This window comes from Catharus ustulatus, chromosome 4 (genome assembly GCF_009819885.2).
Source record: "Catharus ustulatus isolate bCatUst1 chromosome 4, bCatUst1.pri.v2, whole genome shotgun sequence".
NCBI lineage: Eukaryota > Metazoa > Chordata > Aves > Passeriformes > Turdidae > Catharus > Catharus ustulatus.
The window spans coordinates 42,240,462-42,267,379 of NC_046224.1; the positions used below are offsets into that span (position 1 = coordinate 42,240,462).

At 45.0% G+C, this 26,918-nt stretch overlaps 1 protein-coding gene across 1 annotated transcript; it reads left to right on the top strand.

Annotated features, from left to right (window-relative positions):
* The first annotated feature begins 21,580 nt into the window (after positions 1–21,580).
* DUSP6 (dual specificity phosphatase 6) lies at positions 21,581–26,428 on the top strand. Its single transcript, XM_033059019.1, has 3 exons — positions 21,581–22,472; positions 23,073–23,510; positions 24,919–26,428. The coding sequence occupies exons 1-3, from the start codon at positions 22,070–22,072 to the stop codon at positions 25,224–25,226; spliced, it is 1,149 nt and encodes a 382-aa protein (XP_032914910.1). The 5' UTR covers positions 21,581–22,069; the 3' UTR covers positions 25,227–26,428.
* Positions 26,429–26,918: the final 490 nt, after the last annotated feature.

Sequence of the window (26,918 nt, forward strand, 5' to 3'; positions counted from 1 at the left end):
CAGACCCAAGGCTAAAATAAGCTAGATGAAATCAGTGAATGTAGTGTCAGGGTTATCTAAGGGCTTCTTGGTTTTTCTAATTGACCCTCAAAACTATTCTGCCTATTTTGGGAGCAAACTAAATGAAGGCAGTTCACCAACTTTTAGATTGATCTGAACACATATCAAAATACAGACTATGAGGGGAAAAAAAACAAAACCCTAAGAAAAAGTCCCCAAGTCAAAACCAAGCAGGCAAAAAAAGACCCCCACCAGTCCCTTCAGGTGGGCAAGGTCACTCCCTGGCAGACCTCCCCTGAGCTGCAGGCAAAGCTCCCCAGCCCAGATGTGAGGCAGGAAGCTCTGCCAGCAGGGTGATGTAGAGTGGGGCTTGGCTGTATCTCAGTGCCCTGCCAGTATGGCCCAGGTGCCATGCCCCAGCACTACAGGGAGTAAAGTGCTCACAGTGCCTGCCTGAGTGCTTGCACACGGTCCCACCACATGCAGAGAGCTGCTGAAGCTTTGCTCTGCCAAGGTCACTGGGAATTTGTTCACTGAGTGCTGCAGGCAGGATTTCCCCCCACGAATACACACCTCCTCCCGGATGCATGTGCATGTGAGTATTTGTGTATATACAGACACTTTACAGTACAAAGTATTTACAGGAAGGCATCTTCTCTCTTTAAATATTTTTGTTCATATTGCATGAAGTCAGGTCCTCACTGTCACAGTTTCTCACAGCTTAATGGTGTTAAAGAGCCCTTCTTGCTCCCGACTGCTGCAATAACAATCAGGGTGGGAGGAAGGGGAAATGAGCCTGCAGCACATGCTGTACCTTCCAGCCACCAGCTATTGTTAAGAGCACGTTGCTCCAGACAGAGTGGCAGCAAGGCATGGGGTGGGAAGCAGGTGTAACCTGCCAGGAACACCAGCCTAGCAAAAGTTGATTTTTAATTTAGATGATACTCCTACTTCTCTGATGCCTCTTGTCACCACACAGAAAGAGGCTTTGCATTCCTGTTGCTCAACACATGAAAGCTTAACAAACACCTCTATGGGAAACCAAGAGCCCATTTTCTCATGCTGGCACTTTGGTCATTCACCTGCAAAGTCAATAATAATTTTTTCTTCGACTCCCTATCATAGCACAGCATTACACATGCAACAGTTTGCTCTCAGGAAGCTGGTTTCCAGGCACTTTGCCATAGTTGGGTTCTTTACAGAATAGTCTTCAATCTCTCCTCCTTGCTTGCCCTGCTTGTCCAGCTTAGTATTTTTCCACTCTCTTCAGAAGGTCCCACCAGCAAAGGCTGCCCAGGCTGTGGTAGCCCCAGTGCAGTACTTTGCTCAAGCTAAGTCTTCACAGGTGTAGCCTGGCACAATGGACAAGGTTTGAACTGCTGCTGGTTGGCCCAAGCCCAATTCACATCCCTCACTCCCTAAATTCAAATGCCATGTGAATTTTCTTCAGTTGTCCTCAAATTCCTTTTCTCCTCATAGTTATTGGTCCTCTTCTAGCAGAGGATCATTTTTGGGAAAGAGAATCCACTCCAGGTTCCTGTCCCTCATGCAGCAGCTCTCAACTCCAGTTGAGCATTGCTTGGTTGTCTTTGGGAGATAGCTCAACATCCTGCCAAAATGCTGTAGCAGCTAATCCTTGATTGTCTTCCTCTCCTTCTCCAGCTGCTTTTGCATCACTCACAGGTGATATTACTCTGTTCCTGGTAGCTTGGCTTATTTGACTTCTCTGAAATGATGCTGAAAAACAATGAAAAAAACACCCTCAGAAATGGTCTTTTCCCCAAGGAAAATTCTCCTCTTTAAATAGTCCACTTGCATTTGGGAGGAAATTTTAATCTCATTAACATGTGTTTCCATAGTCATCTGCACTTCTGAGCTCTGTACTTAATTTATGTTCATTCCTAACACATATGATTTAACCTAGAGCTATGATGTACAGATTCAGAGTATGAGAAAAGGACTAGAGACTCAGTATTAGTAATCAGTTCAGATTTATTTCATTCAGTGGTGACTCTAGATGACTTACCAGCAATTTTGGACTGAACAAAATACAACTGTCCTGAGCTGCAGTGGAGTGCATCCATCTGCACCCTGAGAGGTGTCGTTGCCTCCTCCTCTATCACTTCCCACTTGTGGCAGCATCACTTCAACTAGTCCACAGTAGCTTGCCATTTACACTACCAACAAACCTTGAAAATGTTCTGAATTTCATGCCATTAAAGGCTACATGATGCACTTTCTATGTGCAGAACAGAAACAGTTCCTGTGCCACCACAAAATCTTACCCAAAATACATGGGGTAAAGTTCTATGCTATTTGTAGTTTTTGCTTCATTGTTTTTAAGTACAGGTATAGTAAACGCTACTAAATAATTTTATATTTTGCTTTGCATCTTTGCTTGTGTCTGATTAAGAAATGAAGATGGGAATGGTAAAAGTCCATCCCCGTGTGGGACTGGGCTGCCACAGTACGGGCCACAGCATGTCAGTGCAGTGACACAAAGCCCAATCTCCCCTGTACTCTAAGTGCCCCTGTAAGAAAATGAATTTGTCTAATTCTGACAGCTGGTCTCCAATCTGTTTCCACCCCAGTGTCCAGGCTGCTGAGCTGTCTGGGGGACAGACAGTGCCATTGGATTGGTGGCTTAAAGCAGCCAGGATTCATGGCTTGTAGGAAGTACAACACAGCCATGCCTGTACTGCTGCCAGAGATGAGGCAAGAAGTAGGATGGCTGTGTCCTCATGGGGCTAAGCCCAAACCCATCAGCTCATACAGAGCTGGCTGGGACATGAGAGTATCACCTGCTGAGACAGAACAGAGAGACTCAGGCTGTCTCCAGTGTGGCTCCATTGGATCATGAACCATACACCCAGGCCAGCTCTTCTCTAAGCCACTGAAGTACCAGCTCATGAGGTTGTGCTTTGGCCCAGTTCCCAAAGGATTTATTAGCTGGAGCAGAGAACCTGCCCAGGGACCACTGGCTCATTGCCACCACAGCCACCCCATTTCTTCAGAAACTGGAGTGCTGGGAAGATAGGACAGTGATACCTATGCCCTCTGTGGGAATTAGGTATAACCTGTATTATTCCCATTACTAGGAGTAGCAAAGGAAGTCCTTATGCCATTTTATAATGTTAAAATGCAAACAGACAGCATAGTAACCTTTGTAATGGCCCCTCCATCACCACACCTCTCAACTCAGGTGCAGCTGTTCATAGAGTCATTGAAGTTGGAAAAGATCTCTAAGATCATAGAGTCTAACCATTAACCCAGAACCACTGCTCACCATTAACAATAGCACAGATGATATGTGTCACTGGAGAGATGCTTGCCCACAGCTCCCATCTGCACAGTATTTATTTTTTAACTCCTTGTGCTAAATAGCATCCTTCAGTGTCAGATTTGCTAAAAACACTCATATTCTTGTCATGTTCTGTTCCCAGAGTCAGTTCAGTAATGCTGTCTCTGAGACTCTTTCTTCACTGAATATTTTCAGCCTCTAGATGACCAAAAAAATAAAATTTGACTTTTATAAATTGAAATATCTAAAATAATGAAAGGAAATCATCAGCTAAAATCTTAATTTTAAGCAGTTTTTATAAAGACTAATAAAACATGTATTATACAAATCCATTTCTGATGACACTAATTTTTTTAGGAAAACTTGACACTACTGTAACTTGCTAGATTAGAAGGAAACAAGAATTCAACATGTTGAAAATCCTCTTAAAGTGGGAATTCCCAGTTTTAATCTACCCTGAAGATCACACAAACAACACTTCATATTTTTATGGCAGTAGATCAGAACAGCACCATTCCTTTCTTCCATATGGCAAGGATGATGCAAAACAATATCTGGAGCAAGAAGAAAAAAATAATATGTGACTGATTGGAATACAAAGAAAAAGAACTTCATTGAAATTATCTTTTTAGAGCATCATCCCACATAGCTCAGAACCTCTCAGTACGTGTCTGGCATAAACTGTGCTATGCCAAACTTCTCCTTCAAGGCATCCAACTTTAGACTGAAAGCTAAAGGTGCAGAATCTGGCCCTGGGCATCCTGCTGTAGCTGACCCTGCTCTGAGCATAGGACTTGGTCTATGCTCCCTGCCAGCCTTGTCCTATTGCTCAAACAGCCCTTTTTCTCCAAGCCTCAATCACAGACTGCCTCCCCGTTGCTCTCTTCCCCGCTGTGTTCTCCCCACAGACAGCTGAGGTGGCCGTAGGAGTCACCAGTGTCCCCTGCATGGAGCCTGCATGGGGCTGCTCCTCTCTGTGGCCAGCACCCCCTTCCTGCTGCCCGACCGGCTCCTGCCATGGCACTGTCCCCCTGGGGAGAGGGTGCTATTGCAACGAGGCTGTTTTCACTACCCAAAACAGTGAGCTTTCTCTACAGAAAAAAAGGCTGCTTTGAATGGCATTTTTTGTCAGTGAAAAAGGCCTGTGCTTCCAAGCATTTGTGGGGCGCAGGCATGACAGCCCCTGAGGGAGCAGCACTGGGCCAAGCCAGAAACCCCACTGGGCAGCACCAACATAGCCAACTACTTCATAGCCCATTAAGGAGTGAATAGTCTAAAAATTATCCTGCACTAATGGCATCAGTCTTCTAGGACTCCCTTCCAAGTGGCTCAGATGAACCACTCATTTGCAAGAGTTTAAAAGTTTTCAGATGCAAACACCAGGAAATAAAAAGATCATAGCATCCACTTCTCAAATAAAAAGTGACAAACAAAAGTCAGTAGGTCTTACTTAGGACAGAGCTATGGAAAAAAAAAAAAGGCAGAAAGCTAAGTAGCTGCTCTGAACTCACCATTTTTCAATAAAAATGAGAGATCTTTTGCCATGTTAGATCTTCAGTGACGCTGCTTCTGCTGTGCTCTTTTGGCAATTTGTGTTTTGAATTTGGAACCTGGGACATCATACTAAATTCGAATTCATTTTAGGGCATAGTTTAAGTATCTCTTGCTTGTGGAGAAGGAATTAACCTTTTTTTTCCCCTAAGAAGTAGTTCAGTATCCTGCACACTTATTTTACAATCATTTGTAAATCAAACTATCACCATGTTCTCATGTCTACTTAGAATTATTTTTTCTTAGGTCAATACAAATGATACCATGTCTCTGCTTGTCTGAGAAGAACAAAAACATCTTGTAAGAATAAAATTCTCAAAATCCTTACACAGACATGCTTATCTACACCCTGGAAGTAGGCTTTTGTATTCTGTATTCATTGTGAATTTGGAAGATAGAGAGGCAAAGGGAAGCATGCTGCTATAGCTGTGCTCCTGTGAGCGTGCCTGTGAGTATCAAATAATGAGGTAATCAGTGGACTAAGCAGCTGGTATTTCTATTCATTTTGAGGAGATAAAAATTTGTTTGGCTTTAATTTCATTTCTTGGAAATTTCTCTGATCATAGTTTTTACTATGTAACTCAATCTCAAATAGTGCAGTGCTGGAGGGTACAGGTTACAGATAAGTGTTTGATCTACAGGCAGCCATATACATTAAAGAGTAGCAAACCACCTTTCATTTATACTAAAGCAAAGAAAAAACCCAAGTCCATTATGGAATACAAAAGTGAGTGTATAAAAACCCCTGCGCAAGGTACCAGGCTGCCTGAGAAACCTGGTGCAAAACCAGATGCTGCAGGTGAACCAACTGCAAATTGAAACCAAACAGCTCCAGAGCAGGAGGTGTTTGGCATCAGCTGCAGGGATGAGGAGTGTGCAGGGATAGCTGCCACCCCTGTGACCAGCTGCAGAGTGGCCCCCAGTCCGAGATGCCAACTTCAGGGCAGCCCCTGCGCTGAGCACTTCCTGCACCTCTTCTCCAGGGCGAGGGGAAACTGCTCTTTGTCTGCCTTAAAGCAATACCCAGAAAAGGGTGGAGACTAATGCATTTTCCATTATCAGAAAAGCTCACAAACAAGTGTTGCTTCCTTGCTCCCTGCCACTCAGAAAGGCTGGAGCCTCTCTGGAAGGCAGCCTTGAACAGAGGAACACAGAGGCACTCCCAGCCAGGGCTGGTAAACACCCAGGGAGACAAAGGAGTGCCAGAGGACCCAATACTCATCACCAGGGATTTGGGGCTGCATCCAGGGGAGGGGATCCAAAGGCCACTCTGTAGCTCCCATCAGTGTCTGTAAGGTCACAGGATTTGTCTGAACTGCTGTATTTTCCAAAGGACCCAATGAAAGAAAAGAGCTGTGTTTTTTCAGCAATGGTAGGAGCGCGGCTGTTGTGGCTGAGCTGACTCTGCCAACTCTCTGGTACTCATAGAGGGGTAACTTCCATCCTAACAGCCCCACTGTGAAGCCAAACCATGGGCACCAGGCAAACCACTCACCTGTATTTTGGTAGGTATTGGGGCCCACATTTGATAAAATGAATCTTTTACTGTCAGTGTGTTTTATGTCCCACTGAATTCCCCTTTGGCCCTAAGATGTTATTCAGTTCTGAAGAAGTGTTTGACTTTGGAGTAGCAAAAACTTGTTGAAAAGAATTTTGTCATTCATTGTGGCCATTCAGTACTTAAAGGGGCTTATAAAAAAAGAGGGAGAGTGACTTTTTATATGGACAGATAGTGATAAAACCAGGGGAAAAAGCTTTAAACTAAAAGAGGAGAGACTTAAATTAGATATGAGAAAGAAATTCTTTTCTCAATGGGTGGTGATGCACTGGAACAGGCTGCCCAGAGAAATTGTGGATGCCCCATCCCTGCAAGTTGGATGGTGCCCTGGGCAACCTAATCTGGTGGGTGGCATCTCTGCCCATGAACATTGAAACTAGATTATATTTAAGTCATTCCAACTTAACCCATCGTATAATTTTGGCATACCTGGGCCTGTACCTGATGCTACATACCTATCCAATCCCCTTTATCACTATAGGTGTCTCACTAACAGTATGACAGTTCCAATGGAAAACCTGCTTCATACTTGAGTCTGAAAATTCTTCCAAAAAAGCAGAAGAGGTAATGTGATCAAGCCCAAATACCAATATACTCATTTCTCAAAGTAGTATTTGATTTTAAAAATCACCATTCAAAACATAGCAATAATAGGGGCTTTGTTTTACACATTATGCTTTGATTTCAAGATTTTTCTTTCTTAGGCATGAAGGCTAGAAAGACTGGATTCAGATTCAGGAAAAGTTAGACTGTCATGAAATTGCAAAACTTGAGGAGCTAGGGCTTAGCAGAAAACAACATGAGATTCACACTAAAATTAGAGAAGTGAGTTGTACTGCAGTATAGCTGCACAGGTGCGCAGGACTGCAGTCACTTCATTGTCAGGAAAGGCAGTTATGCATGGAACTGTCTCTTAAGCCTGTATTTCAAGCAAGTCAGAACCAACACTTCCTTAAAGCCACAGAATCCAGTCAACAAAACCTGTGGGGCATTTGCTACCCTCCCACACCCTCTATAGTACCAGAACAAAGGCACACAGGAACTAGTGGGCAGGAGCCACTCAAAGCTGCATCGAGGCTTTTACAGGGAATTTGTCCTGAGGAATAATAAGAAATCTTTCCCTTTATTTTTCATATCAGGTTTTCAGATCAGTGCTCTTCCCAGCCTCTCCTCCTCTGGGCTGTTCACAGTGTGGAGTGCTCTTTTCCTGTTTACCCTCACATCCCTTTTTATTACTAGGCAGGATTTTTTTTTTTTTTTTTTTTTTTTTAAGCACACTCAGGCGCCTGCTTGTTTTTTCTAAAGCTCTACAGGGATTTGTCGGCGTCTTTTGCAGCAGGTCATCCTGTTTTCAGACAAAGTTCCTGTCTTGTTAAAAACAATAATTTCTGGATGTCTCTGTAGGTCTCCTGCTTTTAATCATCCTGAGTCCTTGAGCCATGTGATCCACACTCAAAATATTTAGTGTTTGTTTGTAGCTAAAAACAAAAAGGAAAATAAAGGAAAAGCCCAGAGAACATTTGCTTCTGCAAGACAGGAGACCTCTGAGCACTGCAGTAGCACAGGTCAGCTGTGCATAGGCTGTGACACACTCAGGACAAAGGCTGTGGCTATCAGACAAAACAGTCGCAGCAGCAACTTTGCCATCCCTCAAAATGCTTTGCTGCTCAGGAGCAAGCTGCCTGCAGGTGCCTGAATCACAGCTAAGTGCCAGCCAGCAGGGCCCTGGCAGCCTTGCTCAGCCCTGGAGCAGACCTACAGGGCACAGCAGAGGATGTGCTGGGCCATAGTAGGGCTGGCCCAGTCTGAGCATCTAGAGAAAAAAAAAAAAAGAGTAACAGCGTCTTGTGCAACAGCAGTAATTTTCAGACTGATCAAAGCTCTGCATGGCTTTGAAACCCACTGATAGACAGCAATAGGGCCAGTATAATGCAGTATTATTTATTGGGCTTTAATTTTATGTTGAGAGAAAAAGTCAAGCAACCATCTGTCATATTTCATCTATTTTAATTCTGTACATGCCCCCTACTACTGTATTAAGGACAGCTATTCAAAGAGTACATCCATGCTGACAACACCTCTTGTGGTGAAGGGACCACTGTTGTTTTATGTGCATTTAGGCTGGGATAGGTATTTTGCATGGCTTCATGTGAGACAGAGGTGGGAGATTACTGTTTGTGCTTCCCTTTGCAGCCAGCAGTAGAAGGTATCCTTGGTTAGGGGGCAGCTAGCATCCCAAAGTTAGAATCCCCTGCTGAGTTCTTCTCTCTGCAGTTTCTCCTCATTACCCTAGTGAAGTGGGACAGTGCCCTGCCCTTAAAAGTTAGAGTATGTGAACAAACCCTCAGTAATTGGTGATATGTCAAACTGTTTAACAAGTGTATTTAGTACCACTCAGATAGAAATAGTTGGGGGAAATTGGTTCACAGAAGGTGATATATGTCACCTTAAGCTGGGACAAGAAGTGAAGAAGTCCCGTAGCCTCAAGGACAGGCTGGATCTGTCTGCCAGTGCTGCAAGGAGGACTCATGGGAGCACAGGATTGAACCTCTGAGCTCCTGAGGGAGCACTTTCCAACCTCTTACCTATTGGAAAGTGCTGTTAATACAATGGCAAAAGGCAAGAAAATAAAGAAAAAACCCCAAGAGAAATAACTTACTCTCCTTACTGGCTCCAGGTTTGCACAAAGCTGCATCTTAAAGGATCTTGGGTCACCTCCTTGGAGCTGAGGGACAGCTCACCTTCAAATGCACTGGCTCCAGGGTTTTGTGTACTGTTATGTTCAAGGAGGTGATGAAATGTGTTTCAAAATATGTATGTTTAAAGAGGCCACAGCCTGTACCTCAATTAAGAGAAAGGGTTTATTGTGTGCTTCCTGACGCTGAACACTCATGCAAAACAATCATCAATCAAAATTTCAGGCTTTGGTAAATTTACCCCTGACAGTTCTTATAGGAAGATGTTACACAATCCCTAACCAAAATGCTTTGATCTCCTAAGTCAAAGTCAATATGTCCAGCTGGATAAATAGCATTAAGCCCAGCACTGCTTCCTGTGTAAGTGATAAAAAATTGATAAAATCCTGACTTTCAGAAGCACAGGTGCTTTAAATCAATGAAGCACCGTTCACCAAAGCTGTTAATACTACCCCGCAAGTCTCCACTGGAAGCAAAAAGCTTTGAAATTTTCATGCTCCTTAGTGCAGAAATGGAGTTTAAATTAGGTGTTTTTTAGGCAGCCACAACCACTGAGCCCGACTCTGTGCAAGTATCAGTCAGAACCGTGTCATTTGCTTAACTGGACCAGAGTCCCTGAGCCGAGATTCAGCCTCCTGCACTGCCAGCCGCCCTGCAGAGCAGCTGGATTAGCTTTCAAGGATGTGCTTACAGACACAATTTTACAGACTTGTCCCTATTCCCTGTCTTAACCAGTCCTTGCTTCAGACAGACTAAATGTGTTACCCCTCCCTTTCAAAGTCCTACCATTTTTCAGACCCCACTTAGTCTCCTTGAACTCTTAACTGATCACTGTGAGAACATTTCCTCCTTCTCCTTCCCCTTGTATTATCATGGCCCTACAGCCCCTCTTTCTGTGCAAAAGCAGGGCTTGTGAATGATGGGGTTCAGGCAGGTTTCCTTCCCTCCAGCTTATTCACTTCCCAACACTGATAATCTATTACAGATTCTGTTTTACTGCCCATTCCCCTCCTCCCCAAAAATAATGACATTCTTGAAAGCTTGAGATAAATATCCTGTTACAAAACAGATGATCAGGCTGAATATTACTTTCATCCTCTAAGTGACTACTTGTGGGGGAGCCCTGATAGTCTGTTTAGCCATATGGATGGCTTTCCATCATTCACAAATGTCTCTGACAGCAGGGCTTTCTGGTTTTTTTACATGTTTTTTGAGTGGCTTCAGCTGAAGTTGATTTTTGGAAGGTAAAATTTACCCTGGTCCAAGGGCCATTCATGGCAAATATAGCCCATATGTTCTTAGGAAAGTCCTGAAAACATATGCGAAATTTCAGAAAAACATGCACCTTGTGCTAAGGAAACCCTTGGAGGAAATCTTTGACATACCAATCTTAGCAATTCATTTTGAATGAATGAAATGGTATATCCATCTTCTGAAACACCCATCTTCTCTCTACCAAGTATACAGTGACTGTAGGCTCCTAAAAGTGCTTTGTCTTCTAAAAACACCAAAACCAACAACAATAAATTGCTTCCTAGAAACTCTTCTTTGGACCTGAGGGGAGGAAAGGAGTCAGGAAAAAGTCCCCTCTGCTAGTTCTCAAGAAGCATTTCTTACTTCCTCCAAATGACCATGCCCATGAAGAAGCGCGGGGTGATCTCTGGTGCTGCTCTCACCCAGCAGCAGAAACAAAGATACCTTGAGTTTCAACAAATGGCCTGGCTGGGCAAACTACAGAGCTAACGAAAACAGAATATATCAAAGAATATATCAGCTAAGGCACTTTCTCCCCAAACTGGTAAGTAGAGCTCAGACCTGATGGGCAACCTGTTCTCAGAGGGAGTAGAGCCAGCACTTTTCACAGGGAGCTGTTCTCTCAGGTTTGGCAGCCACATTTTGTCTAGACCTTGCTCCTTCCTCCTTGTCCTCAGCCACAATTCATAACACCACCCAAGTGAGCAGAAAGTCTCCTGACTGCTCCCAGACATGTTCCTGCTCTAAGGGGTGGCCTTAGGCAAAAGCAATCTCAGCAAATGCTGCTCCCTGCTTGCCAGCACATGCAGCCCTCCCATCACTGTGCCTCACAACAGGACATGTAGGACACACATCAGATGCCTGGGAATTGCTCACTGGCAAATTTTTCAATCCATAGTGAAGGGTGGCAGTGTCATGTTTTTGGAGACCTGAGTATGAAGGTCAGGGGGCAATTTGGGAGGCAAGGAGACAAGGGACATGAGGCTGAACCTGTACAAAGCCACAGGACAGCTGTTGGCATAGGGGAAGTTTTGGGGTCATCTTCACCACACTTGTAATGCCTGGTTGGACCTCAACTTGCCACAGCTGGACCTGATCCTTCTGGCTTGTTTTTCCTATCTCATCTGTACTGTCTCTGTGGTCAGAAGTTCATCTTCCCCTCCTTTCTAAAGGCAATGTGCTGAACCCATCTTAATGGATGATCAGAACAACTGATCAATTCCAAGCCCTGAGAATAAAAAGTCCTTGGTTAATTTCTCTGCCATTTTGGCCTCATTTACCTTCTAAAGTAATAGGCAATAGGTTTTTGTTTTTTTCAGAGACTCAGTTGCAAAATCAATATAGGCTTTGCTTTTAAGAGCAAAAAGACAATCAACACCCACCATAGGTCCTATTCCAGGCACTGCTCTTGCCTTGCTATGTCAGCTAAACCTAACTTGAAAAACTGCAGTAACACCACTGATGGTCTTACTCAGATGAGATAAATAGCTTCAAAGTGATTAAATCAAATGGCATGTCCTCAATAGAGAGGGATGATTAACAGGTTGTAATTAGTATTTTCCCATAACAAAGTATCTTAGCTTTACTAACTAATAATGCAGTATCTGTACATTTACTTCTGTAGGTTTTCAGTAAATAAAGAAGTCCAGCTAACAAAATGGTTCAAAGTAAATCCCTGTGGTACCTTTCTGAGTTGCCCTGAAGCTGAGTGATGTGGGTAGGTGACCTGTTTCTAACAGTTCTTGCCCACCTGTCATAGCAGCAGCATCAAGTATTGTTGATGAATTTAAAGGAGTGGGAGCAATTGTTTTTAAATAATTACTCTGTTTCTGAATCGAAAAGAGATTAATTTTATCACTGAGTATGGAGAGGTCTTTGAATGCAAGGACTCCTGCTTATTTGCCTCCAGTTTTCTCTGAGTAACTACATGAATCAACAGGGGTGGCACTTGAAGGCAGTGAGCTAAAGTGAAGAGCACTCTCAGCTCTAGCTCTCAATGCAGAAGACTGGGTTCCTCTTTGCATAAATCCTGCGGAAGAAATATGAGGCACTGAGAGTTCCTTTGTTTTTGCTCATTGGATTTAAGCAATTCCTCCTGCACACATCAGAACAATGAATCCCTTCAGTCTACCAGACTGCAAGCAATATAAGGCAATCAGTTCATGCTGCAGACCTCTAGAATTTTCTAAGTTTTGGGGAAGCAAATGGGATGATTGCAGCAACTCCAGATTCAAACTTTGATTCTGCTATTTTAGAGAGAAGTAATAAAAACACACCCCCTGAACGCACATGCTCCCCTGTATCCAATTATTACCCTCACATAATGTACACATCATGAAGACAGAACATCTAGGGTGAAGTTGTCCTCACTAATTAGGAAAATTCCTGGCCAAAACTGTATTGGTTTGAGCCCAAAGAACCCAGGCTCTTTGGTGATTCCTCACCACATACTGTCACTGGTGAAATCCTCACCTTACATACTTCTAGCCTCAGTAAGGACTTGGTAACACAGCCAATATCTGAGTGTGCACAAGCACCAACACAGCTGGTAGGTTGTTCTCACTCTGACCCTACCACAGCATATAACAGAGCCCCTCTCTCTCACTGACTTCAGGAAATGCACTTTTTTAGATTAAAAACATCCTGCAGCCATTAGTTGTCTCTCAAAAATTCACTGACAAATGCTGTTTGTTAAATGTTCAGGCATGTCATGGGGATGCTCAGCACCGTTCAGAGCTGTGATCTGGCTCATTAATTGTTCCATGTAGAAGAGACAGTATTTCAAGGTTATAATAATTTGAAATATTTCATATTTATCCAGATGAAAAAAAATAAATTCCATTGACTAGTTGGACTACAGGGTTTTGGTACCAGAGGCACAGTTTGGATTAAATGAGAAAGAAAACATTTACCAGTTTTTGTTTATTTTGTACTCAATCTGCAGAGAGAAATCTTTTCTGAAAGTATCATTTGGACACTGACCTGGTCTATAATTTTGGTATATTGATCTTGGCAGACAAACCCATTCTTCTTTCCCTCTGCAATACATGTAGAAAAGCAGTTGCCTTTGCAGTGCAATACAATATTCTTCAGTGGGGTACTGAACCTCCTCACATTGAATATTGGACATAACACATTTCAAGGGTTAGTTTGGAAGTTCCATTATCATTCACCATCAGAAAAATTATATAGGCAAAAGCCCCTAGCAAACTAAAACTCAAAAAAAAAAAAAAAAAAAGAAAAAAGAAAAGACAAGGTGTTGAAGGTAGGTGTAATGAAAATGCTGATGGGCCCCTGCGTTCAGTGGCAGTAATTAGCTTCACCATAGTAAATTCCAGGCATATGGCATACCAACTTTCACACCCTCTTATACGATTTAATGATTCTCATGTTTGTCTCACTGTAACTGTGAAAAATCTCCTCTTCTCTCAAGAATAAAACTGCTCCAGTATCTTGTCCTGACAACTGATGCTTAAAAAAAAGCCTCCCAAATCCAGTTAAGGCAATGATGTGTGTTTAATGCAAGAGAACAACAATTAGTGTATTTTTGACTGAAAAGAACTCAGTTAAGCTGCCAGAAATGTCAAAAGTTCCTCGTTACCCTGACACTTACGTAATTGTTCTGCGAACACCCACACACCGGAATAGACCTACTCCACCAAAAATTGCAGGGCTGACTCACTGAGTGTTCTTCTACGTATTGAAGACCTAACCATGTAGGATACATCATCCATAGCATAATTCTAATGTGATTTCCCTGGTTAAATAAAATCACACTTCACTCAGGGATAAAAACTAAAACCCTTCATATCTTCAGGATCCTGTCCACCAATCACAGAGGAGGCAGCCAAAAACGGCAGCACTGCAGGCAGTGTCTACTCTCCAAAGACTTGCCTGAGCCCCATACAAGGGCAAGGCTGGGATTAGATTCATCTGTCCATGGTCTTCAGGATTCTCCTTGCTGAAACACAATACAGAAACAATTGTACCTACAACCCACTTAGTTTTAACCTCCATGCTGTGTAACATTCACCTTTCTGAATTCCGTTATTACAGCTGGCTATAAACCTTCTTATCTGAAGGAAAGTGCTCCCCTCCGTGCAGCTCATCCTGACTCTGTGCGGCACTAATCTGGTGCAGACTGGAAAGGGAGCAGGGAACCACTGAAGGCTGGTCCTTGCTTCCTGGGCTTTTCTTATTCCCATTCAAATTCTTTTGTGATCCAGCAATGCTTAACTTACTGCCACATGAAATGAAGCAGATTGCTGCAAACTGGGACTAGAAGCAAAATGAAAATAACCAACCAACATTTATAATGATTACCAGACCAAAACCTCTAAAAAGAGCAGGGAGGCTCCAGTGTAACACTGGAAAGCATAGGGCTGTAGGTGTCTCTACAAAGTCTTGCAAATCCTTGAAGACAGGTCTATGCACGCAATTTAGCCAGAATAGGAAACTTTGTGAAAATAATTTATACTTTATGGTTCTGCTACAAAATTACTCCGAGAAAGCAGTATTTTAATATAATTTACCTTTGTGGTATGATGGTGACACCAAATAAGTGACAAAAACTGTGACCATGAACAATACTGTAGTCTTCATGTCATTGTGCTCTGACATACCCAGTGATGACCTGGTATTTGGATGAGACAGTTCTGCTATTAAATCCTCATAAAATACCTAAGCATACTGAAGCCAGAATAAACTTGACAACACTAACTGTCTTGCCAATATTTGCAGAGATTACACTTGTACACACCCAGCCTTCAAGGTATATTTTATATTGCAAAGCTCTCAAATACCAAATCAAAGAGCTACCATACCCACTTATGCGTACCTTGAGATGTATGCCTTTCGAAAGGACTCTGTTCCCTCAAGATATACTTTTCGAGTGATGTACACAACCCAGTATTGCCCCAGACATTTATAATACTGCTCCACATTTAGGGCATTACCATTTCCCCACTTGTTCTATTTACATCAAATTCTTTCTACTTGTTTCCCTCTCCTACCAACTGAAGTCTCTCAAGCCTACAAATGAAATAACCTGTCTGATCTGTGGGACTTAGGAGTTGTAGTGACCGACCCCTTAAGGACACTGTAGTTTGGCAACTTTATTTTTATATTCTGGTTTGTTTGTTTGTTTGTTTGTTTGTTTGTTTGGGGGAATGGAGGGGCAAATTGTAGCAAACTAAACCAGAAAGGTTTGTGTGGCTTATATTACATTCCATCTCCTGGAAGACAGCACCACGGGTGCTTCAAATTCAGCATGTGACTTGAGCCCTTTGTTTTTTTAAACAGAGTAGGATATTTTAGCCCCTAGGAATGGCCATCAGTTTAGTACTTTCTCCTCAACAAGCTTTTACCAGCCTTTTTTGACAGCAGCAGATCACAAGGGAAAACTCCAGGCTCAGTAATGAGGGAACTCTTACCTCTGTCAGTGCTTGTATCCGGTTTGGTGCAGGTCCTGCCTGGCCCAGGAGAAATCCCTGTGAGGGACTTTTCATCTGTGAAAAGTAAAGCAGAAGTGCTAAATGGACGTTGCTGGCGCCAGGATGCATAATTGTCCGTGTGTCTCCCCCTGTGACATCCTGGAGCCAAACTGTGTGCTCAGCTCCATGGGGTCCCCAGGACACATGTCAGTGGCCATGTAGAAACAGACAGCAGAAATTGAATTGTTCATGCCTTGGTTGAACTACTAATTGCCTCTCTTTAGAAACAGAATATAAGATAGCTGCATAGCATTTCTTTTCCTGAATACGCCTGTCCCAGCATGAAGATCTTTTCCTTACATAATTTGCTGTCTCTGCTCTGCTCTGTGCACAGATGATTTGTCCTGCACTGTGCGAATGCAGCGCTTGTTTACTCTTTTCATGGTCCAGAACAAGCCTTCAGTCATCCCAGGGGCAGGACTTATTCCCATGGTCAGAACAGAGAGATTTGGTAGCAGGGGATTTTGCAAACACAGAGGAGAAAAAATCTTTAGCATTGGGAAGAGAGAGCTGCTTTCCACGCTTCCTCGATGCTGTCAGGTTTGCTTCCTTGTAGGATGAGTGAATGGGACAAAAATGGGACAGTGCTATTGAAGGAACTTGCTTTAGTGACAGCACGAATGCCTCCCCAGGTAAGCCCACACATTAGTCCCTAGTTAGCCCTTCAATCAAAATGGGCAGCATCATAAAGGGACTGTAGCGTTTTCTCAGCAGCCTCATCTGGTGTGATGTGTGTGCCCAGTATAGTGTGATGCAGGCTGCCACAGCAGACAACAGCAGAGAGAAACACCAGCCTGCAAAACATGAAAACACTCTCTGGACACTACTGAACTCTTTGGTATTGGCAAAGAAATAATGCAAGCACATTGTTGTCTGTATACAAATAGCATGATATTTCTGCATCATGGATCAGGAGCTATACATAGGAAGTGCTCTATTCTTTAGCTAAGGTAACAGAACAATATAAATCTACATGCCAACCACAAAGCAAATTTATTAATATAATCACTGCCACCAAATAAATGGTGTATCTGTATTTTCATGCAATCACACTTTTATAATTAAAAAAATTTAAAAATACCACTTTTATAATTTAGTCTGCTTCTGGTTTTCACTGCTATTACACAGTCCATTTTTTATTTAAAAGTATCAAATTAACATGTAATTATAAGAAAAGTGTGCAGACACGTAGCCTTCTGTTCTTTTCACATTCATTATTTTTAAGAGACAGCTGCCCACCTGTGCTGTTTCTGTTGCCAGAAGATTGTAAACCACAGTGAAGTGATATGCAGGTCACTGCCACCAAAAGTGCCATGAGCAACGGCAGCATGTGGTGGAAGGAAAAAAAAGAAGAAAAAAATTATTACAGCACTTGCCTCTGTGCTTGGCTAATACGCTGTGAGCCTTGTTAAATGTGTGCCTTGCACTGCCCTCCTACAAGCTTAGTTTTATCCTCTAAGAAGAGAATCCGACAGCCAGCAGTGATCTGCTGTCAAACAAAACTGCTCACCTTTGCACACCCAAAGGAACTGCATTCAGAAGGGAACCTTGTTTATACCACAAGGAGTCAAAAGAAAACAAAATCTCTTAAATAAATGCATGTCTGTGGTAGCTGCTAAGTATTTTAAAGCATCATTCCTAAGTAATTGCTAATTACATTACTTTATTACTAGGCACAATTAAATATGCGCTTGAAGTCATCCAGTTATTTGCTGTTTCAAGGAAAGCACTTGAGTCAAAAGGATTTCCTAAATGGAGTCATTCAAGTGTTTTATTTCTTCAACTTCAGGAATTATTTTAGATGTGAATAATTGGACATTGAATAACCAGTTAAATGCCATTTCCATAAATTGTTTGTACTTTACATAAAACAAATAAAATGCCTTAAAGGACATGTTTGTTCTCCCTTTGAGACACATTGCACTAACCACTCTTACACCAATGGTACTCTACTTTATGGACAATTTGGTCTAGGATGATTTGTGTATTTCTGTTTTCAAACAGATCATTCACAGAAACCAACCCAGACATACATTGATTTTTCACTTTTACTGAAACTAAAAAGACTTAGAGATAAACGTGAAGGTGAGAATCACAGACTGCAAGGTAAGCATATAAAAGTAACAGGCTGGTTCCACCAGGCACAATTTAGAGACAGCAAAGGGAACTGAGAAGCTCCAGAGTGCAGTTTTTCATCTCTGAAGACCTTCTGAAAGTGATAAATGAGAGGAAGCAAGTAGGTAAAATGTGAACCTCTAACTTCCAGCATCTAAAGCTGAATGACTTTTTAGCTGAATCACAGGCATTTGCTGGTTCAGTCAAAGCTGATAGTCCTGATCCTCAAAATTGACCTGTCAGTGGAGAAACCTGTCTTCACTGCATTTTCCAAGCTCTTGCACTTCCAGAGTTGAGTTGAGGTGCCATCTCACCCAAAAACCCGATGCCAGCATGTGTTATATTTCTTGGCCTTCTCCAGCAGGCAATCCCAGAACGTTCTTTGCTTGCCTGAAATTAAACAGTGCAGTTACAGAGGGTGTCTCTGCCCTTTTGATTCAGATCATCTGTGGGACGTGGAAAATGAAGGCTGGAGTCCCTGCTCTTGTAAATATTGATTGATGTAACATGGGAAAGGAATGACCAAAGAAGCAGAAAATCCTTTCCTATATATTTTATGCCCCATCTTCTCACAGAAAGACTCCTATCTAATTCTGCTTCAATTAAGTAGAAGAGAGACATGAAGCTGTATCTTTAGAGGAAGAAAGCACTTGCATAAAAAAATTCTCATCCCTGATGTCTAATGCAAGAAGAAACTTCATCAGCACTCAGCCTTCTGAAGATGCCTCTACATCACTGCCTTAGTGTTCCAGACAGTGAAGTATCTCAGAGTGACCCAGTTGGCCTGGTTTCAAAATGTCATAGATACCTGCCTTTTTGGTACTTCTCTCTCCCATTACACTATGTAGATAGCCTGTCTGTCTAATTTAGGGCCAGGGCTTCTATTACAGGGAGAGATATGAAGGAATTGGGCAAAGTAACACTAAATTTTAATTGTTGTCATCCATGCAATGCTCTTGTCCTCTGTGTCTGCATGTCTGGCCAAGAAAAGCTCAGGTCATAAGCTCATGGAGATCACATGCATGCTCATGTGGAGCACACACATGGAGATCTCTTAAGCCCTCCACACATGCTACAAATGAGCAAAATAGTCCAAAAGCCAGCAAAATAGGTTATTTGATATTATTAAGCTTTGAGCTGGACTGAAGAAGTCTTATTTGCAGACAAGGGAGTAAAAAACAAAAAACAAAAAAAATCCAAAACAAATAAACACATGATCATTCCCATGCAAAAATAAACATTTCAGAGTTGGAAATCTAACTGCCAGAGGCTGGGTGAATGAAGGGATCAGGGTTGACAGCAATCTTCTCACTGCTCAGGTACTACAAAAACTTCTGGAAGTTGAAGGATAAATGATCTCCTGGTGAAGCTTGGGTTGTACATCTGGTCTCTGACAAAGCATCAGATAGCAGCATGGTTAACTGAATCTGCTCCAGCATCCCTCAGTGACTGACAGGACAGAGCAGTTCAGACAGAAAGAGGAAAAGAGAGTGCATACATTCATGCAAACAGAAAGACAACAAGGTGGCACATAGTTCTCATTCTCCTTTAGAGTTCTTCAGCTGATGTGTGTTGAGGGATGTACTACTACAAATTCAAAGGGTGCTATTTGTATTTGACTGGTTTTGCACTCTGCTGCAGTGCAAAATCTCCTGCCTGGGTCCCAGCTCACCAAATGCCACCCTCAGACTGCTGCCATGCAATGAGCAGGCTATAGCTACCACCATTACAAGTCTGTCTCCAGCTTCACTTTAGAAATTCAACTCTCTGGAGCATGCTTCATCTAATATCTTACTGCTTTCATATACTTGCCCTTTAATGTTCATAGTATTTCCATCAAAACAGACAGTACTAATGATAAAAATATCTTTAAATGCTGTCATTACTTAGTGTAATAGTAATTTTAAGCAGATATCCCACCAAAAAATGCTTAAATAAATAAATAAAATAAAGGTTCCTGCTTTCTAGTTTGATCTGCCACTGCTCTGGACATTTAAACAGCATAGAGAGCGAAGCAGCAAGTGAAGCACCTGGTAAGAACAGCCTGAAAAGCCTTTAACGAGAGAGGACAGGTGCATAGAGGGCAAGGTGGTGGGCAGGACCAGCTGCCCGCGCTGAGCCGCGGGACAGGGTGTGTGGTGTGCCCAGTGAATCGAACATCAGCCCAAGGAACACTCCCGGCTAAGGAGCGGGGCAAGGTTTATGTAACATTTCAGTCCCACTTTCAAGCCTCTGAAAAAGGTAGCAAGAAGTGATCCTCTCAAAAATCCCTGCTGGGGAGGATGTCGTTAATGCCATCTGGGTGTCAGCCTTGCTTGAAACTGCTGCGACTGATGTGCCAACTTTAATTAACATCACGGATGTTTTCTGTGTGGAACTCAGGACTGCCCATGCCACTATCTGTTCCCAGGGTCACACTCTCCAGCCACGCACTACCTAAAGAACCTCCTTCAGCTGGGGTTAAAAACAGTGAGCCCTGAAGCGCAGTAGCAGTGGAAGAGAGATTAGCCTCTCCTGAACAATTTTACTTCCAAGCAGATGTTGGTGGCAGGATTAGCATTTAGGCCAGGCTCCTCCTGATTTATTATCGCTCCTCGCTTTTCCCTTACGCATTTGCTAACCCGCACCACCGCTCCCGGCTCAGCCCCCGGCCCCTGCTTCCCCGGCGCCGCTCCGACGGGCAGCGCAGCGCAGCGCTCCCGTCCGGCCCCCGGTGCGGCGGGGACCGCGGCCGCCTTCCGCCCGCCGGCGCGGGGGAAGCGCGGGGCGGCGGCGGGGCCGCACCCGCAGGAGGAGCCGGGGCGGCCAGCGCGGGCGCTGCCAGGTGCGGGGGGCCGCAGCGAGCCCCCCCGGACCTCGCCGTGCTGCCGGCGGCCCCGGGAGAGGCTGCGGGCTCCTTGCTGGCGGCGGCCAGGCGAGCACGGTTCCATCACCTGGAGGAGCCGGCCCGGCTGCTCACGTCCGTGGGGCGGCCCGGCCCGGCTGCAGCGGGAGCGCCCGCGGGCTGCTCCTGCGGCGGGGCCGGCTCCCCGGCGGCGCTGCGTGCCGCGAATAAAGCCAGGCCGCGTAGGAAGAGATTAGCTCGGGGTTTACTCTTCACCCCCGTAGGGATCAGCCGAGGACAGAGCCAGCCCGCTTCCCTAAAAATGGGATTCCCAGAACGCCCTAATGAAAAGCCGGGGCACGATCAGCTCGGGGGAAATGGGGGGAACACAGCCGGCCCCCGGGGGATATGACTTAGGGAGCGAAGATAGGGAGGGAGAGAAAAGGAAAAGTGGCATTTGTTCCGCCGGCTGCGACAGCCGCCCCGCGGCTGGTGCTGGTGGAGGGAAGGGGGAGCGCCGGGCCGCGCCCCCTCACCTGCCCCCGCCGCCCCCGCCCGCCGCGCCGCGGCTGCCGCTTGTTTGCACTCGGCTTATCCGGAGCGGAAATTCCTTTCCGTTTTTGTGAATGACAAACTCATTAACGATTCATCAACACAACCTGTTCCAGCCGGCCCGTCGCCGCGGCAACAGCCCCTTCCGCGCGCCCCCATTGGCTGCGGCGGAGAATGTACCCATTGAGCGGAGCGCGGTTGTATCCATTGAGGAGCGCCGGCTGCGCGGGGCCGCGGCCGCGGGGCGCTGCGGGCCGGCACGGCGAGCGAGGGCAGCGCAAGGAAGGGGCTCCGCCACCGCCGCAGCAGCGCTTCCATGCTGAGCCGGGGAGCCCCGCTCGGCGGCGCGTTAATTGGATTTCATTCACTCGTGGCGGAGGAAAAGCCCAAGGGCTCGGGCTGCAGCGGCGATTAGGCAGGTTCATTCAGGGATTCATTGAGAGAAAAAAGAGGAGACAGGGCAGGCTGGCTGCGCGCACGCAGGCACACACACAGCCGCACTCACACACACGCCGGGGCCCCGGCTGCTTCTCCCTCCCCGTGACTCCACCGCCGCCCGGCGCGGGGGAAGCGGCGCGGGGGGGCTGCGTGATTCATTTTCCCGGGGCGGAGGGAGATAAGTTGTGCGGAGTTGGAGGGGGGCAGCCCGGCCGCCGAGCCAGCCGCATGCCTCTGTGAGAGAGAGGGGCGCTTCCAGAGCACGCTTCGCTCCCCCCGTCCTTCCTCATGCTAGATACGTTCAGACCCGTCCCTTTCGCGTCGGAAATGGCGATTAGTAAATCCGTGGCGTGGCTGAACGAGCAGCTGGAGATGGGCAACGACCGGCTACTGCTGATGGACTGTCGGCCGCAGGAGTTGTACGAGTCGTCCCACATCGAGTCGGCCATCAATGTGGCCATCCCCGGCATCATGCTGCGGCGGCTGCAGAAGGGCAACCTGCCCCTGCGGTCCCTTGTCGCCAGCAGCGAGGAGGACCGGGAGCGCTTCGCCCGCCGGTGTGGCACCGACACCGTAGTGCTGTACGACGAGCACAGCCGCGACTGGAACGAGAACACGGGCGGCGAGTCCGTGCTGGGGCTGCTCCTCAAGCGCCTCAAAGATGAAGGTTGCAAGGCGTTTTATCTGGAAGGTGAGAAGGGACGCCCAGGGTTGGGGGAGAGATCGCTGCCTGGGGCCCGGGGCCGTGGGGAACTGGGAGCCGAGCCCCGTGGATCCCTGCCCGGGTGAGAGGGAGGGGACGGTGCGTTCTGCAGCGTTCCCCGGGCAGTGGATTGATGCGCCAGGAGAGCACCGACCTGAGCAGGGGGCTTTTCCCCCTACTCAGCATCTTTCCCCCCATCCCGCTTATCCTCGCATTGTTTAAAGAAACCTTGATGTCTAAAATCACCCTGGCAGCGTGGGGAGGACGGAGCTAACGGGGATTCCGGCATGAGCGTGGCAGAAGGAATTGCCGCCGAGACACCTCTCCAGCGGTCCCCGCAGGGCAAAGCGGTACAGAGCTTTAATCTTGAATGTGCTGAGCCCTCCACCGCAGCGGACGATTTTCTTAACCCTTCCTTTAAGTTAGTCTGTCTGCGTTGAGTGTGTGACATTTTTTTCCCTTCTTTTTCCCGGAGCTCGAGAGGGTGCAAAACAGACGCTCCTCTGCAGACAGGGCTGTACCAGGGGAGTAAGTCGACATGTCATCTTAAATGAGGTTGCATTTTCTCCTCTTTGCTTTTCTCTCCAGGTGGGTTTAGCAAGTTCCAGGCCGAGTTCGCCGTGCACTGTGAAACTAACCTAGACAGTTCGTGTAGCAGCAGCTCTCCTCCTTTGCCGGTCCTGGGTTTGGGAGGCCTCCGCATCAGCTCCGATTCATCATCCGACATTGAATCTGACATTGACAGAGACCCCAATAGTGCCACCGACTCCGATGGCAGCCCTCTCTCCAACAACCAGCCTTCCTTTCCGGTGGAGATTTTACCCTACCTCTACTTAGGCTGTGCCAAGGACTCCACTAATTTGGACGTTTTAGAAGAGTTTGGCATTAAATACATCTTGAATGTTACTCCTAACCTGCCTAATCTCTTTGAAAACGCCGGTGAATTCAAGTACAAACAGATCCCTATCTCTGACCATTGGAGCCAAAATCTGTCTCAGTTCTTTCCTGAGGCCATCTCCTTTATAGGTAAGAACCGGTTACTTGCTAACAGCTACATGTTAAATGGCAGAATTCGATATCTTCTGCAAAATTCTTGAATTTCGGGGGAGAAGCGGTGGCAGCATTTATGGCCGTCTTTGGGGCATACCCTCTTTTCTGATTTTAAAGCCGACTTAAGTTGAGGGGCTGTTGGGGATTGTTTTGGGGGGTTATTGAGAAGTCCCGCTGAATTGTAAGCGACCTTTGCCGGGTTGCACGGACATACCTGGTTTTTCTGGCTGTGGAATTCCTCCTCGGGTCATTTGTGTTGGAGCTGGGGACTGAGCCCCTGCGCATTTTGGGGGATCTTCATAAATCACTTCCTGGCGAGGGGGGGCAAATGAGCCTGGGATCGATAAAAGTCGATTTGACCTTATTTTTGTTGATGTTGGTTTGGGGGTTGTTTGCTTTGCTTTTTTATTTGAGGTTACTGAAGAGCAGAATAATAAAAAGAAACGATCTGGGAATTTAACTTTAGCTTTTAAATGCAAGTTACGAATAAGCGGTGTCCCTGGCTAATATGTAGCCAGAGTTTAAATTAAATCTCGTGGTAATAATGATATACATTTCGGGCTCAGTGCCTCGGTCAACCGGCCCTCAGACATTACCCGTCAGCTCTGGAAATCTGTACCCTTGGGCCCAAGGAGTTCTGATTAAAATCTGCACTCTCCTTCGCTTTGGGGAGGACTCAAACTGCCCCATCGGGGTGCAGTGGGATGGGCATTGCATTATCTGTTGGGAAGCTGTGCAGTAATCCGGTTGACTGATACCGGTAATAGTGGAGAATGTAGGTAATCTGAGCCTAGCAGGAAGAAATGTGGGCTAGAGGCCACAAAGAAACTAATCTCCAGGCATTGTAATGCATTTCCTATTACAAAGGAACCCATTTTCAACCAATGTTGACATCCTGTTCCTCCTAATGGGCTGTCCCCTGTGACTTCTCTCATTCTTTTAAAATGCCTGAATACCTCCATTGTTAGCTGCACAACAGTTGGAGAATAATTTAATAGACCTTTGCAGTCTGCTGGTCTGTATAAAGCCTTTCAGTGACATATTGCAGGATTTCCATGCTGGGGCAAGGGGACTGTAAGAATTAAAAGGCAAATCTCCAGGCAAAAGCCTGTCTTTTAAAACTGACTTTTAAAACAGTGTCATGCAGCGTGTCCTGCTCCCTTTGTCTCATTCTTAGTTTTCTCAGCTCTTGGACTTGGGTAGTAAGAGGAGTGGATTCTTCCCTTGTCCTGGTTTCAAGCCACTAAAGTTAACTCTTGAGTTGCACTGCTGGCTGCTGGGATCAGAATTGAACTTTCTTCCTGCTTGATATTAATCTCATTTGTGTTGGGAGATCAGTTACCGGCTCTCAGTCTTACATGTCCTTCTCTGCTTCTTTGTCCAGATGAAGCACGGGGGAAGAACTGTGGCGTCCTGGTGCATTGCTTAGCAGGGATCAGCCGCTCGGTCACAGTGACGGTGGCCTACCTCATGCAGAAGCTGAACTTGTCCATGAATGATGCCTATGATATTGTCAAGATGAAGAAGTCCAACATTTCACCCAACTTTAACTTCATGGGTCAGCTGCTGGACTTTGAGCGGACTCTGGGACTGAGCAGCCCCTGTGACAATCGAGTGCCCAACCAGCAGCTGTACTTCACCACCCCTTCCAACCAGAACGTCTTCCAGGTGGATTCCTTGCAGTCCACGTGAGCTCCCACCACCTCCCTTCTCCTGTCCATTTCATGGGATCACTCCTCAGTGGTTTCTCTTTGGCAGTGATAAAGAAATGCAGCTTTTTCTTTTTCTGGCCTCTGCTATTACAAAGCAGCTGCCAGTGCAGGCAAGGAAAGGTTACACAGTATGGAATGGGCTATTGCAAAGGGAGGGGACGTGGCGAGCTCTCTGGGCAGGACCCTGGTGACCAGGCAGCACGTGGGCAGTGCGTTCATCCCTGCTTGGGCACTGGCTGGGGTCCGAGGATTTCCCATGTGGGAGGGTGAGGCTGGACAGGCTGGGCACGTGTTCTCTAGAACTGTCCTTCTGCCCTCTGCTCTCAGATCTGTGACATGCATCTTTTGTCTTCAATGAAGACTGGTTATTTTTGTTTGTTTGTTTGTTTTAATTTAGAGGAGCCAAAGAAAAGAGATTTCAGCTTAGTGTATTTGGAGTACTTGTTTGCTAGGAGCTTGGTAGTATTCTACTTGATCAATGTAAATATTTAACCTTAAATTTATTTGGATTTTTTTTCTTAATTCACATGTACTCAAAAAATCAATCCAAGGGACACCTGTGTTTCTGTTCTTTTCATAAATTCTACTTTGTTTGTTTGTTTTAATTGCAAAGAATATATTTGCAGCATGCTGAATTTTATTGAAGCAAGCTTTCCATGAGGGAGAAATAGCAATGGTGAGAAGTTTGCAGATCATGTTTTGTGAGCGAGTAGTCTCTTCTTTCATATATCTTTCTTTTCCTTGTGGTGATTTTTTTTTTCCTCATGCTTTTGATGTAGGTTCCATATGATATATATATACACATATATATATTTTTAAATTAAATTAATTTTTTGCCTTACCTTTTGTAAATAGATCATCTGGGAGGAGGTTTGTCTTTGAATGCGAAAGATTTTTGATCACTTTTTAAAACTTTCAGATGTGCTAAACAGTGCATTACCTCTGTACAAATTCTTCAGGGAGCTTCACCTCAAATGCAATATTTTGCGTCTTTTTTTTTTTTTTTTGTATAAAACTGGAAGTATGTGCGAGCATTTGTACCGGTGTGTACGCACAGTGAACCTGCACATGGTTGCCAATAAGGGAGAGTCTAATCCACAGTGTAAAAGTTTTAAGATGGAATTTATTATAAGAATGTAAAACCTTAAATTATTAATAAATAAATAACTATTTTTGGCTATGGAGAAGCTGGCTGGTTTATTCTCCCTTTCCCTTCTGTGTGGTTGTGGTTAATTGCACATACCCATATGGTTATGTTTAAAGGCAATAATTGCTCTCAATAGCTTTTGTACATCCCCTAAGACAATAAAACCTTGATTTCCCCTTTGGTCCACTGGTGCCCAAATGAATAAACAGTGAATGTGCTAGATTCTCATCTTGCTTTGGTGAGGGGGATGCTTTTGAAGGCTTTTAGGTTAATTGCGAAGTATTCCAGCATCTCTTTGCTATACTAGGGATGTACCTGACCCTGGGACATAATGTTTTTACCTCTTTATTATTTTTTCTTTTATTATTAAGAGTAAGGAGCTGCTGTTTTCTGGCTTTTTTAATGAATTTTGGTCACTTTATTACAGATGCCAGGAGATGGGTTCATGCTCTGCTTAGCTGTATGGCAGAAGCTCATTTCAGAGATTCATCAACAGTCTGCAGCCTGTAAATGACTTTTCAGCTG